This window comes from Temnothorax longispinosus, chromosome 7 (assembly GCF_030848805.1).
Source record: "Temnothorax longispinosus isolate EJ_2023e chromosome 7, Tlon_JGU_v1, whole genome shotgun sequence".
Lineage (NCBI taxonomy): Eukaryota > Metazoa > Arthropoda > Insecta > Hymenoptera > Formicidae > Temnothorax > Temnothorax longispinosus.
The window spans coordinates 5,249,550-5,267,460 of NC_092364.1; the positions used below are offsets into that span (position 1 = coordinate 5,249,550).

At 38.8% G+C, this 17,911-nt stretch overlaps 1 protein-coding gene across 9 annotated transcripts in view; it reads left to right on the forward strand.

The window, feature by feature from the left end:
• The window catches only part of LOC139815637 (uncharacterized), a 148,248-nt gene that overhangs the window by 80,730 nt on the left and 49,607 nt on the right, over window positions 1-17,911 (forward strand). For 8 of the 9 annotated variants that reach the window (XM_071782679.1, XM_071782676.1, XM_071782677.1 and 5 more), the window contains exons 3-4: window positions 9,798-9,905; window positions 15,136-15,274. In XM_071782679.1, coding sequence (XP_071638780.1) covers window positions 9,798-9,905; window positions 15,136-15,274 — 247 coding nt within the window. Of the gene's footprint in view, window positions 1-2,406; window positions 3,389-9,797; window positions 9,906-15,135; window positions 15,275-17,911 lie in introns of those variants that run through there. The other variant, XM_071782674.1, reaches the window with a different exon arrangement.

The following is a 17,911-nucleotide window of genomic DNA, read 5'->3' on the forward strand; positions in this document are numbered from 1 at the left end:
GCCGCGCGCCGTGTGTTTCGCCCGCGTTCGCGCTGCGATTCCTTCGTGATTGGTGAGGTGTAAGGCATCCATCGTACCCGGGCACTATCGTAGATAGCCGTCGAGGATTCACTACTCTGTCGAGTATAACGTTTCCCATCGCAAAGTAGAACGAAGCGTCTCTAACGCGATATCGCGTCACGTTATCCGCACGGAAAAAAAGGATTTGCTATACTATGCGGAAAACTAACATTTTTTGCTGCGAGAGCTAATTAATTTTGCAATAATAGCAAAATCTTTTGTTGCAAAAGCAAAGTTTAGCAAAACTTTTTGCTATTGCAACAAAAGGTTTTGCTATTAATGCAAAATTAATTAGCTCTCGCAACAAAAAATGTTAGTTGTCCCATATTTAACAAATAGATTTGCTGTTGCAGCAAAACCTTTTCTTCCGTGCGACCATCGATACCTCGAGATCCTAACGTGCGGATACTTTTCGCTGGGATACTCGAACGATTAATCCCTTCCTGTTATCACGATGTATCACGGAAACGAAATTTTACATTTACAGCGAACTATTAATTATTAACAATTGTTACTAACAATGAGACAACTAAAAATATTAAATCTGTTTCTCTATTTTGATAGATATTGATTTTATTTAAAATATATATTTTTACTTTTATAAACACTTATATTTTAATAGAATTTAACAATTCTAGAGCAGGGGAAAATATGGCATTAAGATTTAATAAATTTTTAAAAATGTGAGAAGCATTTGGTTAGTTCTAGAATAGTTTTTCAAAATTTTCTTAATAAGCTGTTTTAATTTTCATATTTCTGCGATAAAATGCAGATAGGCGACTCTAAGTTGTCATTTGCAAGAAGATATCGCAACGGTGTTCAAGAATAATTCTACGAACAATTTTCTTTTCACATAATTGCTTTGGAAAATCAATGAAGTACGACTTGTTAATACAAAAAGCTGTTTATTAATCGATAATTAGTACAAATAATGTCTCTACTTCTAAGTTCACATCAGCATGAGATGTTCTTCTCTTTTTATGTGCTCTACATGGATGTAGAATAGATTGCAAAGCGATTTAAGGAAAATTCGGTAGATTAGGGAAGACAGATAAGAATTTAAGCTAAAGTAGATCTTTAATCGCTGACCGAGAGGTATCCGCCATCGAAGAATGCTTTACATCACTTTAGATGATATCGGAAATTCAGGTTTCGCTCGCTCAGGTAAAACTAGCACGACGCGCACCCGTTTCACGGCTATAGTAGTCGTCGTGGACGTCGAGAGTCAGCCGAATAAAGGCCCTTGCCGGGCAACAGGCAACAGGAAATAGGGAATAAGGAAGAGGAACAGAATTCCCGACGCGTTGGATTTCTATTCTCTATTACCTGTATACCCGATCGATCACTAAAAACGCCATGTAAAATCAAATCACTGTGATTGGCCCAGGTACGGGCAAGAGAGGATAGAAATCCAACGCGTCGGAAATTCTGTTCCCTGTTGTCTGACATTGTGCAAGGGCCTATAGACGGATCCACTTGCGGCGGCGCGTCGCGTCGTGAAAAGCGCCGACGCGACGCGGCGGGCGCGCGACTCCGGCTGTGCGTGTACCGAAGCTCCGTGGTGTGTCTCTATCCGGTGTCTTCGGCACGCGCGTGCCGAATCCGCGTCAGTCCGTGCGCTCTCTCGGCCTCTCGGCGTCGAACGTTGCGCGAATTCCTTCGGCGGTACCGACCGACGGCGACGCGACGTGACAAAACGACTCGGCTAAAGTGAGCTCGGTTAAATAGCGTTGCGAACGGCTTAAATCTTGCAAACAAAGATTCGAAGGAAGGCACGCGAGGTAAAGCAAAAATATCGCAATCTTGTGTGGAAAAATGGGAAACGATCGAAGAGTCACAAGTGGCACGCAAGTGAAGAAACGTGAATAATTCACTGGATGGATTTAAATAAAGAAGCGATACGAGCGTCTGACGTCTGACTAAGCGAATAAGCTCGAAAAATCGCCGCCAACTAGGTTAAACAAAAATTTCGCCACATCCCAACCGTGTGCCGATTGCGAGCCGCTGTTCCAGTGTGTCCGCGTGTGCGAGACGGGGGCCCGGCACACACACACGAGCGCGCACACTTGTACACGCCGCTCGTTTAGCGGTCAGCATAGACTAAGCGGGGGGGGGGGAGAAGATAAGGAGAGACACAGAGGTAGGAGGTGGTCTATCGTCGGAGCAGCGCGAACGAGAGGAGGGAGAACAACGGGAAGAGTGGAGGCTCTTAGACGCAGCCACAAGAGGGGAGGATCTCTCCGCGAACCGGCTGGACGAAGGGGAAGGGGGGGGAGGAGGAGGTGCCCCGTGACAACTGGGTGACGGCTGCGTGGATATACGCCGCTCGTGATGCAAGGTGCTTTCCTACGCGATAAGTGGTGACGTCGGCAGAAGCGCGAGAGCATTTCGCGACGACTTGCGCTATCGCGAGCGAGACGCTCACGCGGCCGCGCGCGTTTTCCCTCTCGCGGAGAGCTGCCGATAGAGCGCCGGCTAGAGCGAACTTGAGAGAGAGAGTGGGGGAGGCGAGATACTGCGAAGAAATTCGGAGCATCGCGGATGGACTTGAAGGGAGGGCGCCTTGTGAGATAGCACTTGTGTGATAACGTGGGCGGCAATGAGATCTTTGGCTGTGATCCGGATTTTTAAGGCGATTTTTCAGCGATTTGGGTCCCGCCGAGTGATTCGAATCCTTATTTAATACAGTGCTTCGTGAGTGATCTTGATTTTCGAATGAAACCTTGAGATGTCGTCGACTCGATTCGGAAATCGGGAAAAAAATCGAAAATTGACGAGGTGAAAAATTTGACACTTCGAAGGAACCTTAGATTGGTATATTTGAATAATAGATCACCGCGACTGTTGGGGATATATGCTGAATAGAGTGTTTCGCGGTGACGATACGTCCGCGAATGGCGAGGAGCTAGGTGTCGAGTGAAGTGAAGTTTCCCTCAAACGCGGAATCGGTTGGCAAAAATAGATGGAGGATCTTCGACACCAAGTATCAACACGAGTGTTTTTATCGATTGAATTGCTGACAAGAATTTTCGAATGAGTTTCGCTCGGAAAGTTCGCGTTGGCGAATGTTGATTCCATTCTCAGATTACGATCCTCGGGCAGGAAATTACGAATCCCCCGAAGCAGCTATGGGATCGATCGTTGAAAAACATCGTAGCGAAGAGTCGTCGAAACTGAACGTTCTGTGGAATCGGACGACTACGCCTTCGGTGCCGAGGAAACGTTTGTGCGAGCGTGTGACGTCAAAGGGGTTGGTGTCTGCGAGTGAATAAAAGAGCGCGAGAAAGGAGAGAGAAAAATCTTCGATGATGGAGAAACGGAATGCGCGGTAAGCTTTGAAGTGATCACGTTTTTTTCAATCGCGAAAGCCACGACGTCGACGTTTTAAGCCACTGTCTCGTGCGACGTAAAACTGAGAGAGAGAGGTATCAATATTCTCTTAAGTACAATTTAAACTTACAAAGCGGAGTGAAGTATAAAAGCGGAGGTGTCAATATTTTAACAAGTATTACTCAAGGCTTACGAAGCGCGCGATTTGTGAAGCGCGATACGAATTGTAAGATCCATCAAAGGAAATAATTCTTTATTTTTATATGACACTTTCTTATCGAACGGCAGACGTTATCAGCGTTCAATGCGGAGGTCCCGCGTTTAAATTAATACAGCGTCGCGATATTTCACGAAATTAATACAACGCGATGTATGCATTTTTTTTAGAATTGTCATAATTAATTAGCGTTGATTTTCTTCATATTTTCCACGCGTTTACCCATTGTTCTCCTGAACGGATTGTTTGCCATCCACTTAGCACTTTTCGTCTCGTCAGTTGTTTTTTTACGACAGTCACTTGTACAAGCTAAAGATTGCCGGTTCAGTCAGCAATTTTCTCGATCGATGCCTTTCGTTGTTTTTCTCTTTTGCCATCGCATCACGAAACGCACTTGCGGCGTCGACGTCGACGTAGAACCGGCTCCTTCGAAAATGTCCGATTATTCTATCAAGGCGGTTCAAGGCCGAACTTTCGATCAATCGCCGCCCGTCCCCCGAATGTTGGCGTTATTACGCGTTTATCGCATTAACAGCCCAGTGGCGCGCGCAACACGCGACTTGTTCCCCTCAAATAAGACGCTCCTGGAGGAATCGACCAGCTGACTCTCAATAAGAATATTCGCGCAAAACACGCGCTCTTTCTAATTCTTTGCGAGGCGAAAAATGCGAACCATTTTTATTAAGACACGAGTTCCCAGAATTGGAATTTTCTCGAACAAGGTACTTTGGTTTATGCGCTGTTATTATCGAGATATATACGTCTACAACTGAAGGCATATTTTTCAGACACTTTTCCTGTTTGTGACTCCATTACTGTGAATTTTTGCTTTATTTAAACTAAATAACGCATTTTGTTGACGATTCTTTTTTATCAGATATTTTGCATCCTGCATAAATATTTTGCGCGTTGTCTCTCGTTACTGTAGTTTCGCTACTGTAAATGTGTAAGATTCTCTCGTGGATCGATTTTTAAATCCCTTTTACGTACATTTCTTAACAAGGTTATCGACATGGACGCGCTCGAAATAGACGTGACCGTACACATTTCGTTTTGCATGTTTTCGGCGAACGACACCGTTGCGTGTTTGGCAGTCAATGAGTATGTATTTTTAGCTGATAAAAATCGGCAGACAGATGAAACCGCGCGCGCGACTTTGCATACAAAATAGCCGCTGATAAGTCGACAAGCCCGTTATTCAACCATCCTAGGCTAAAAATGTCGGAATTTTCGCGGTTGATTGAATTTTCGCCTTCCAAAGTAATGCGCGCATATCGACGTTAAACCTATCGTAAGCGTGACGTGGCAGTATGATGTCAATACCGCGTAATTTACTTTGACCGGATATTCGCATTGACTTGATTAATTAACGCGAAATGTCTTTGCGATCGTTAATCTTTCGACACTCAATATATTTCCGCCTTTATCGAACTGTTATGAAAGAATGAGGCGTTATGCCGTTTCAAACACGTTATTTTCGCGAATAATTTATCGCATAATCTTGTTGATCGATCGTTAATAGACGCTTCGTTAATTCAGACGACGTGTAACAACTCGTTGAACGACTGTTTGTTCGATACGGTGGAAACGATACCTATACTCACCTCGCGGGCTTGTGCTCTCCGAAGGTAGTGAAATTATTTCCGCTATGCTAACGAGGCGCTGCCGCAATCCGACGTTTATGACAGGCTCGCTTAATCAATTCGCGATCATTTTTCTAACGCTCATCATCACGCATCTTCGTTTCCGTCGGACGGAACGAACGGAGCAAAGCGCATGGCACTCGACGTCGATCTGATTTAGTCTTTTTTTTCCCCCGTGATCTGTCGGCGTAATGTTTTTCATGAATCTGGGTCGAGGTAATTAGGACAAGAATATATGTTATCTTGAGTTTATACTCTTAAGAGATATATTAATGCTATCTCCCTTTCGTCATTCATCACGCGTTTCATCGCAAGTGCGGTTTCTGACAAAGGAAATCTTTTACCACAAAAATTTATATTTAAGCCGCTTACGATATTGTGACACTGTCGAAAGTTCGGTGTTGATCGGAAAATTAAATAACTGATAAAAGATTTAACTTTGTATACTAATTACTAATTTATTTATGATAATTACGAGTGGTATGAACTTGTTAAATTACAAGTTAATTTTAAATAATTGCTGGTAATTGCTGCGTCTAATTTTTCCATTATTTGCTAATAAAATTTCTATCTAATTGTTAGTAGCAATCGCGCGAAAATTTTGCAAAATGTTTTATCTTTCGTGAATCTGCGTGTAATGATTAAAAAATCAATTTTTCAATCAATTCGAGAAGTTAGAAAATTTTTGCGAGTCAATGAAAAAAAAATGGCACTTGTTACTTAAATAATAATATTTCGACTTGACACGTAAACAGTTTACAAAGGGCTCTTCGGTTATTAATTTGTAGGAAATATTTCATCGACAAAAATAACCGATAAAATCGATTAATAGCTTTCGAATAATTTTGTTGTCAGAATTTAAAGTCGATAAGTAACTCGTTAAAAATTAATGCAATAATCTGCATAATTGAAGGAAAAGCATATCCCGCTACCAAATCCGTTGAGATGACAGCCGCAAAAATACGAATCGTAAAATCGTACTGTCTTAAATGCATACAGGTGGATCCTCGTATCGGTTGTTGCTTATCGGCTAATGAGGTTTAAATTGCAGTATTTTATGCGCCGGACGTTTACGATTCCCCAACCAATTTTTTGCCGCGTCGTGCCGAAATCTGAAACCGATTATACAATAACGTAAGAATCGCCTGATATAAGTTACCGACGATTTTTCGAATTTAACAGTCGCCGATCGCTCCGCGGAGAAATAATCTTCGCGGATATTTCGCTGATAACGCAATTCGACGCAATTCGACGTTGATATTTATTTGTACTCTTATAGCGCAAATTATACATTCTTCTATATGTATATCCTGTTCGTATTCCTGGAACAAGCTGTTCCAGGAATTACATATTTTTCTTCCATTTCTTCATCCTTTGTTTTATTTTTCAATATATATTCTTTATTTTACAGTTTAATATTATTCTCGTTATTTTTTAACATTTCAATATTCTATAACGTTTGTATCTGCACTTTGTGTTGAAGGGCGACGGTCATTTCGAAAGAGCAACATGTGATATTAAAGAAAAACAAATCTTTTACACTTTCAACATTGCAAAATTTTTAAGATCGGATCGTTATAAATACTGTACGTTAAACGCCCGAGAAAACCAAATTCAGACATTCTGCGTTTCTTAATATAAGTCAATTTCTTTACCTCTGATGTAATTAATTGTCAGTTTGTATCAACTTTTCAAAGCAGCCGATTTATTTATTACGCAAAAAATGAGCCTTAAATTTGCTTCCATTAATTTTTACTGATATTTCGATCCGTAAATATTTTTATTTTGCAAAGAACTCTTTGGCTGTCAGTACAATATAATGTGATGCATTCATATTAAAGAAGTGGAACGCAAAGAAATATCTTGAACTATATACAAAATATACTTGAACTATATATAACAATGTTATATATATGCATTTATCTTTATATACTTTTTCACGTTTAAAATGAAACAAGCACACACACACACACACACACATATATATATACATTCACGCTTCAAAGAAAGAGAGAAAGAGAACAGAACGGAAGAGATGGAGATAAAAGAAAAAGCGTGTGTGAAGTGTATTTAGAAAGAATGGTCTCGTTGTTAGCGGGATTCGAACGTGGCCAAAAAGAAGAAAGAGCGCGCGCGCGCGCGCCAACCAGAAAAGTGATGCAACGCATCTAATTTACGATGCAGTAACCCATACACTTTACAACACGTTAATTGCGTTATCGGCATACCGATAAATTAACGACCACGAGAGAGTCGCGGACGTAACGCATATATCAAAGCGCGCCGTATATCCATCCCGCTGAACATATAAGCCAATCGTCATACTGCATCCTATTACCGTTTGATCATGAATAAAAGTCGTGTAATCTGCAATTTCTAGGAACTATGCAATTGCCATTATTTTGTGCGTCGTAAAATCCGCAAAATCTGCGCGATTACGTAAAACGAGTAAACAAGTAATTTCATGCGTAAGCTATTATCTCAAACAACAGTCTTGATATGGGATACATTTTTTGATTGATTCGCTTGCTAGCTAGGATATCCATAGGTATGTACGTTTCAGGTAATAATACAAATTATAAGCAATAAAGAAAAATTTGTTTTAATCACATGACCAACTATATGCGATATCAACAACAGACAACAAAATTGTATTATTATATTCTGACATGTGACTGTCTTTTAACACATAAAAACTCGAAACAAGATTTTGCATATTATAACATGTTGAAAATTAATCGAATGATGGCCCTTTAAAAGTTTTTACTAAGGAATATTAAATTTGTTCTGATATTTATCTAGCCATAATTAGAATTGACATTTGGTGCTAAATAATTATTTGATTGTCATAGAATACGATCGTGTGCAATTTCCGTTCGACGAGGATGAAATCAAAATTCTGGGATTTAACGCTAAACATGATGCGATCTGCGTTTGATAAAACTGATAATTTCGGGACACCGTCTACACCGCTGTGTAGTACTCATTATTGTGCGATTATCTATTATCTTTAGGCACTTTGTTAGCGATCGATTCCTCGGTTTATTATAACGCTGCCCCGGCCGTGTGTCGCCATAAAGGAATTTTATTGATTCGGGGGAAACGAACCGAAAAGGCATGCACAAAGGGCGAAGGGAAGGCTCGCGCGCCGTCGGCGTCGCTTGCGCGGATGATAAACTGCTGGGCCGGCGGCCGCGCAACGAGTGTGAGAGAAAAAAAAGACGATCTCAAGGAATCGCACGCTGCATTACGCCGCCGCGTAGTAGTCCAAGGCATTATTTCGAGTCGCTCTTGCGTCCCGCGTATTTATAGCGGCCACGGTAAATCCAATTTCGATAAAGGAAGAGAGAGAATAATTGTGCGAAGCCGCGCGAAAGAGGGCTCAAATAACATGAAGGTCCAGAAGGCGCGCCTGAAGTACCATTAAGCTTCGATATCGATTAATATCGAATGAATTAAGGTGCACTTTAGACGCTCTCTCTCTCTCTCTCTTTTCTCCTCCACGAGACTTCATTTCTTTTATTTCTCTCTCTCTTTTCCCGAGGATCTATTACATTACATCGTTTTCGTATTATTGTATAAAATATAGTATCAGCTCAGTATGTTCTGCGAAAATCGAGAGATTGATTTTGAAATATACTTTTTATGTATCTCTCCCCCAAGGGCCTTCTAATCTCTAGATTTTCTGGAACACGGCACTCTCGACCGAGGGAATCGAATTGTCTGCGTGCTTTGTCGTTAGTTTCGAGCCGATTTCTTTCAATAATGCCGGGCCCCCCTTTGCCCTACGTAAAGACCTTATTACCGATTCTGAGTTTGCTGAGGATTACGTATCCTCGTCTTGAGCCTCCATCGATCTCGAGGTAAACGAGCCGCGAGAATATGAAAAGTAGGAGAAATGTCAGCGATCCTGACGTATATACACGAGCGTGCATACGTGGCGAAAAGACGGTGTGCGTACACGCATAGAGTGGGTGAGACAAACAGTCGAAGGGGTGGGGGGAGGGACGGGGGAGTGGAAGAATCGCACGCGCGGCTTTCGTCCACGTGCAGCAAATTGGTCGAACGCGACGCGAGCGTCGCGAGCTCGATTATTCGAAGACGAGTCCTCTTCGCGACAAGATGAAATTTTCCGAGAGGTATCCCCGACAAAGGATGGGGTACGAGTATGGTGATATTTTTGACAGAGTGATATATATTTTATTCCTCTCTTACTTTTTATCAACACCTTTGTGACAGTGATTATTGCAATGATTATTTCGACGTTATCGATGTGCGAAAGGCGGTATCAATTTTGGTCGAATCCCTTCGAAACTAGACTTTTATTCACTTTCGAGTTTTCTTGCAGGCATTTTCAGTGACACAATTCAAGCTAACTTACATAATTTTTGATTTGACAAGTCGCTCGATTTTACGGATATAAAGAGACGAAAACGTTTCTAGAATTTAATTTCCACGATATCCTACTACATTTAAAGATCACTTACTTTTCGTATTACGTCTGTATGATGTACTTCTGTCTAATTGTGATTGCGCTTTTGTTACAGGCCTGGCCCGTGTGAATTGCAAGACCCGTTGTGGGTCAAAATGAGTGCGATTACTGGCGGCATTACCAAGAAAAGAAAGAAATCAGATGCGAAGCCTCAGTCGCAGATGTGAGTATCAATCTCCTGTTTTTTGTTCCTTCTCGCGATACAGACTCGGATCAGTAAGCTGGATGGTTATACAATTGGTGATAAATATTCGCGTTTCACACCGCATATTTGGTGCCAAATGCGGCTAAACGTGAATAAAGATGATATTATTCTGTATTAGCGTTATTCAGTTCAATTATTCACAAATGCTATTAAAAAAAAAAAAAAAGACAAAAGGGTTATATTAAACGGATGACAAATATATGCAACATAAAATTCTTTCCTTATTATATTTTTGTATTATTTATTTATTAACTCGCTTTTTTATCATGTAATGTGATTTTAATGATTAATTAATGATTTTAATGTTAAATAATTACGATGGTTGTAGTATTATATAACAAAATGACGAAAGTATATATTGAAACTCGTACTTTAGAAGCAGTTATTTTAATTAATTTAAAAATAAATAATTTACTTTTTTATTAATGGAAAAAAGGAGGTGGATATCAGTGTTTGAGTTTTTTTTTTAATGAAAGATTAACGTTGTTTATTCGAAAAATCGACGAATACCGTCAACATTTTTTAATTGTTTTAAAAATTACGGAAATTAATTTAGTTTAATATCAATAAAATATTTTTTAGCAAAACAAAGTTTATTGCTAATAACTTATGTAGCAATATTTCGAAATAATATGAAAACAAAAAGAGAGAGGCATAAGTAGTAAAAGGGAAGGGAAAAGTAAAAAACTGCTTTGACAGGTTCGCGAAACATGAATTTGACGAAGCACGAAACGCGACAACTCTGGATTCGAATTAATTAACCCTGGACTAATTTCTCGTCGAATTTTTATTAATGGGCGGGGTGTTTAAAATATCAAATGGAGCATGTAATTTTGAAGTTTGGAAATCCATGATTTAAGCGCTTAGTAATGCGTAATACCACGCCATAATCCATTGCCATCCAATTTACTAAAGAGCTTATCGTTCCGATCGAATTATTAATGGTAAATACAAACGCGCGAGCGCGCGCGTGCGAGTTTTTGAGCGTCCACTACTGATTGAACGGGCTTTAATGTGAAAGGAATGTTTGCATGGTCAATGTCGCGCACGAATGAAATTTTAATAAATTGTTGCATAAATTTCACCTTTATTTGTGTTTACACGTGATACGGAAAATTTAGCCACTGTTTGTAATATATTACAACTGTTATAGAAACAATGGTTACATTTTCCGTATCATGTGTAAACACAAATAAAGAGAGGCTCCACAAGTATATACCAGCTTCGCTCTTGTGAAAGCGTCGATCATCAGGGTAATGAGTAATATTGTTGCCGAATTTGTTTATATATATTTTAGTCGAGCGCGCACGAGAAAGCGCGTTCGCCCATAAGCGGTTAATTAGTATGGTGCCATCTTGGTAGGGGCATGCACGCGGTCACTACAGGACCTCTCTGCCTGTGCTGTACTAATAGCACGATATCCCACGGACACTCAATTCCGGCTTCGTTCCGATGTGTGAGTGCGTGTGAGCGAACGCATGGGCGCGAATGCGTGCCTTGTATTACGCGTGCTCGTGTGCGTGTGCGCTTTGTGCGCGAGCGTATAAACGCGCACAGGTGCACGGGCGAGTGTGCCGGCTTCCTACCGTGATGGTTGTTGCCGTGCAATGTGGGTAGTGGCCGAATGTGATAGCGTAATGGGCCTGAATGGCCCCTCAGCGTTTGTAAGTTTCACGCAGGGCTGCATGCTTTCGAGAACCACGCTCTTAGCGCTCTGTGCGTGCTCTGTCCTTGTTCAACTTTCCGTAAGTACAAACAGAGAGAGAACGACATTTTAGCGTTAAGAGCGTGGTTGTCGAACGCAGTCTAGTTGATACGATATTACTACTCCTCCCCGGTGGAGTGCTTCTTTTTGCACGTTTTTATCACGTTGGCTGAACGTCGTATCACGTCGTATTACATCGTATCACGTCTTTTGCGCGTTCTTATCACGTCGGGTAGTCACCAGTTTGGGGTTCGTGTCGTCGATCGCGTGATGATGATGATAAAGATGGTGATGGTGAAGAGGAGTGTATATGGTTGGATGCTGTATGTATGTGGAGGATATATCCTCAAAAAAACCATGCCACTCTCTGCGAGTCGCGATGGTGAGACTCGGATCCACAAGTATATGTCCGCTCCACTCTTGTCATCCGATAAAATCGTCGATGACAGCGTCGATCGGGGCTATTGTAATATATTAGTATAATAAGCTATTGTATTGTTTAATTAATTTTACCTTATTAGTATTGATAAATCAAATGTTGGCGGTGATTATTGGCATCTTTTTGCATTCGTAAAATTAATGGATCAGAAAAAGACATTGAATGTGAAATAATTGCATAAAATAGTAATATTTAAATTTAAAACTTGTTTTTTGAAATAATGTTATCATATATTAAAATGTCAAAAAGTCATTAGATCTGATACATTTAGATTTCATTTTAATCTAAAAATCGATATGCACTTGGGTGTAAATACTAGAATAACAATCTGAGAAAAATTTTTTCACTTTTCTAGGTAATATCATCTTCTTATGCCAATACCGTGAATGTGCGATTCAATAAATTTTAGAAATTCTTAATTTCAGACAATTCTTGCAGATATCAGTTTTTACTTCAGACTTAAATTTAACTATATAGTATATTACACTACAAGGGCCGAAAGTTGAATTTTCGGCCCTGCGCGTCATGATGCCCCGAGGCGAAGCCGAGGGCATCATGACGAGCAGGACCGAGATTTCAACTTTTGGCCCGCGTAGTGTATACGATTTTTCTTCATAGCCGGTCGAAAGTACGTTATTAATTTTACTTTTTTTAACTTTAAATGTTAATAAGCATGTTTTTGATGCCTGCCCCCGACATTTGCGGCACGAGCGAAGCGAGTGCTGCTGGTCGTGGGGGCAGGCATCAAATACATTCGAAGAGTCAAGTCTTGTCATATTTTGTAAAAATAAATTAATTCCATTCTATCAAAAATGTATTTTAATATTAAATTAACTGACGACAGAACAATATTGTCGCGCGAAGATTGGCGAAGGTGTCCGAGTTAACCTCTTCAGTCCGTCGCAACGCGTTCCTCGAGTCTCCGCTGCCACTTTTTCCCCCCTCTCCTTCGCGTAACTTCCACGCGGTGACACACACGGAGACGGCACCGAGACGAGGCGAGGCAGACCAAGGCAGACCCGCACTATCCCGAGAAGCCCGAAGCCACCTGAAGCTCAAGCAAATCGCGCCGCCAATCACGATCACGGACGGCGGTGGTCCACGTGGCACGACCAGATACAGCAGTACACCCGGGGAAGATCGTCGCCGCGAGGAGACATTATTTTTGGGAACCACGCGTTCCGCATAAATAACATGTGCCGCCCGCGAGCCTGATGCCTTGTCGCGTTTAAGGTTATAGAGGGCGCGCGTGTACTTCTCACAGGGAGTAAATGTTAAACTTTCGTCCCTGCTATTAGGGACGAAAGTACGTACTTTCGACCGAGGTATGAAGAAAAAATAATTTTTGATTGCCCCTCTCCTCTTTTGGTTGTAAAAGCAGTTTTGGTGTAAGTAGATACATTCATGGATTTGGTATAAGAAGTACGATATATTATTACGAACAAAGAAAGTAGCAGAAAGTGATCTGTATAAAATTAACACTACATTTTTAGAATTTTATTTTAATTGATAAGATTTAGAATTCTTTAAAAAATATTATATTCTTTATATTATGGGATATCGTTATACGGTAATGTTAAGGTAACGAGTTTTTGATATTTTTAATGTAAAAGAATAAATTTGCTGAAGTTATACATCGTTTTCACTCTCGATTTTAATTCTACGGCTGATTTTGTTCGTTTTGTCGCGAGCACATAGCAGGATAGTAACTGATGGCAAGACAGTATTAAAATTGCAGAGTGGCATTACAGCAAAGCGAGAGTCCACTGCTGGACCGACGTGACGTCACGCAAGGTCAACTGACCGTTTCAATGGGACAAAAAGAATTGGTTCAGCATTCAAAGAAGAAATTTTTCTTTTTTATAAGTTGTCAAATCTTTTCGCAGGATTTTTTTCTCTTATTAATAATGCTCTACAGCATTTTGTTACATGCGTAGCGTGTAGAATTTTCAGATCTGCAATTTTAATAACGGACTCTTTGACTAATTAGGATTGATGCCTTCTCGAGTTAAAATGCTTACATCAGCTAATTAATCAAATTTTTTGGGAGTGATTTAAATTTGAGCCTTGTTTTTACTGAATTTTAATTTGCTTTCATTTAAATATATCGGGACATGTTCAGAATTTAAAAGATTGCAACGATCACCCTCGAAGTTTTTTCGAGGAAGTCGCAACTCGAAATCAGGAATCTGTTATTAAAACTGTGCAAAAACATAAAACGCGAGTATGGCAAACTGTGCCGATTATACAGAAGAACTCGATACTTTTCTTATCACGAACAAGAACATTTTTTGGTCTGATAAAACCGAAGAAAATTGCATAGAAGCAATTGCGATATATTTAGACGTTTATTGTTTTTACTATAATTAATAAATGTAATTGCTTTTATTTTAAGAAAATCTATTCTTTTAAGAAAAATATTTTTATTTTGCTTTATCAATTAGAAAACTTATTAATTAATTAAAAAACAACTTTTATAGAAAAAGGACTCTACAAAATAATAAAAAAGAAATTAATGGCACTTTATTCTTTATGTATTTTTCGAGTAGCAAATGTTTTAGAGTTTCAAACAACAACTTTTTAACATTTATATTTATGCACAAATCTTTAAAAATTATGTCATATTTTAAACTCGGAATATTTTACATCGACTACATATTTTAGAAAATATTTTAATATTTAAAAACTTGTGCAATGAATTGTAAAATAAATATATAAAATAGCAGTAAAAAATAGCAGTTTTTAATTTAAAAATTGTTTATACACTTGTAAATAGGATACACAAGTAATTTTTGAAGCGACTCAGTCATCACTAGCCAAGAGTTTTATCTAATCTAGAAACTTAATTCTTCAGTAACTTAATTCTATTATCTTCAGTAACTTAAATTCTGATATCTTAATTATTTATGCCATTATATAATTTCGATAATTGCTAGTAATTTTGTTATTTTACATTGAAGCTGGTATTTTAAAACTAGATTTATAAAGCGCAATCCTCTTAGAATAGAAAGTGCTTTAATTCTGTGCGTTTCGATTGCTTACAGTAACAAGTGCCTTAACGAAAAAAGACGACGGACCCAAGAGAACTTGTATATCGATGAGCTTGCCGAGCTGATTTCCGCCACGGACATGAGCTCTGGCAAGACTGACAAATGCCAGATCCTTCAGAGAACCGTCGATCAGGTAAGAAGACAGATTTCTTTTGCCTCCCTTACGAATATGATTGATAACAGCCATGTCGTTGGAACATATCGTCGATATATTTATCGTCAGTATCGTCTTTTCCTCCTTGGAAATAAGACGCGGATATCGCCCATATCAGTTTGAGTGGCAAGATTAGGAGATCAGGCGCCATAGAATTACATAGATTACGATATTCAACAAAACACCTAATCAAATACCCAAAACAAGATAGACGTTATAACACTTTAATACCTATACACAAGGCCTATACAAGAAATTATTTTATATTATATTAATGTAATTTAATTTCTGAAATAACTTTAATGAAAATTAACACTTTTCAAATTGCAAATATAAGAAAAATTTATAAGGATAAAAATTCTGTAGTCTTACGATAATAATAGGATGACTATCTCTGCAAACAACTATTCTAGCTTAGTTGATTTCTTCGGCGGCAATGTGTCTGCGTTCAAGCGGAAACTTATCTGTTTACTCTCCTAACATAACTTTTCTTTTCTAATTGTAATTATATTTTTATTCTACTTTAGATAAATTTTTATAATCTACTTTCTGTCATGTATACACTAAAGGGTTTACCCCGTAAATAAAGATTATTATTATTATTATTATTATTATAATACGACGAAAGGGATTTAAATTCTAGGATTAAATCGCTAATGAAATGGTACAAAATGCTGTTTAAAACGCACTCACGTTTACTTCACGAAATTGTATACATTTTTATCGTTCCCTCGGTCCATAAAATTAAAGATAACTGCTCGATGTTAAGACAAAATGGCGGTTTTATGATCGTCGAAGGACACTTTGTGTGTAAAGACTCTCTTACTTGGAGACGTGTAATAAAATTTTTTAGATTGACGATATTATTTTCGTAGTTTTTCGTAATTTGTTTCGCACGTATGCCTAATTGCGAATTTTCTACGAACGCACTCTTTTGCTAGCTATCAAGCTGCATGGTCTGGGGTGACTGCGATTTTGCTCGTCGACGAAAATATTATTATCTTTATATTTTCATCTTTCAACCAAGGAGGATTATATAATTGGTGATTCAAACAAGGTACGTATTTATTTGAGAAATAATTCTCTGAGAAATGATGCAGAATTCATCACGTACATGCCCCGCCTATAGCTCTTCCGACGAGATCGTCATCGGTAAGAGCGTCGATCGGTGCCAGGTCGGGGCCTCGCGGGTGGTCCGCGCTCCCGGGCGTTTTATATCTCGTATTGTTCGCCGAGAAGACACGAGGTCATTTTGTATAATCCAGGTAGATAGATGACGCGAGATAGATAACTCACAGAAGGCGGTCGGGGAAAATCTCATTTTCTGTCAGCATTTTTCGGAAAAATCGATCGGATATTAAATATTGATCGGCGTTGTTTTCGAGTCGCGAGGACGTATCCACACAAGCACGATAAAATATTTGGGAAAGCACTCAGGATTATTGAGAGATTTGTAGAGCGAGCGGATCTCTTATAAAGGTCGCCCTGTTTTATAGATGACACATGTACCTATATCGAGCTAAACGAAAGAAAGAGCGACAGCATTTTCGAAAGCGATATTACATCGTCGTCAGCTTAATGAGAATTTCGCGTAACATTAAAAAACTCGTTTTTTAACGAGCTCCGCTACTTGGACGATCCGATCCTTTCTTTGTGTTACAAAATATCTAAGCATGGCATCTCCACGTTTATAACCAAATCCGTATAGTTATTGTATGCTTACATTATATAATTTCTTTGAGAGAGAGAAATGCAGTCATTATTTTTATAACTTTAAATGATACATAATATATGTATATATTGTTTAGATATATGTATGTAAATCAGATATATGCATATAATTAGATGAGCACTTAGAACATAATTTTTTCAAGTTTTTTATTTGGAGGAGTAAAGACCACAGTGGTGTAAGTCAAATTTTTCAAAATATTTTCTTGTGTGTATATAGATGCAATCTGTACAATATATAAATTGCATCTTTTTATGCACACGAGAAAATATTTTTGAAAATTTGACTTACACTATGGTTTTTACCCCTCCATTTATACTTCTTATTTTATAAAAATTATATCTACAGTCTTGAGGAAATTGTACGTTGACCTATTTTTGGGGAGTGTTTATCTGAAATCTCTCGCAAGCTTTTAATCTCGGTGTTGGCGCAGTAATTAAATATCTTCTAAGGAAACGCCGACAATTTTAGTACAGGCATTCTTGTTTCTGTTATTCTGTTAAAAAATTGTCGCTTTGCGTAATAATCGGCAAATAAAAAATTAATAAATGGCATTTTTTCCAATTAATTGTAAAATTTATATCGGTTCAGTTTCAATTATTATTATTTAATATTCCTTCCATTATCTTTTACTTTATGTCATTTAGTATCTTGTTAATCAAACTTCGAGTTAAAACTTTGTTGAAACGAAGTCCCATTGAAATAAAATGAAAAGTAAGAGCAGGTAGTTTTAATGCATTTTCATCTTCTGAAAGTTACTTCCTGGGGAACCGTTTATTCTTAATCGGTAATTTAGAGATCATTTCTCTGCTTCGACAGTTTTCTCAAGGGAAAAATTAACTTCGAATTGATTCTCCAAAGAGTCCGCGGCAGGCGAAGCTCGCCAG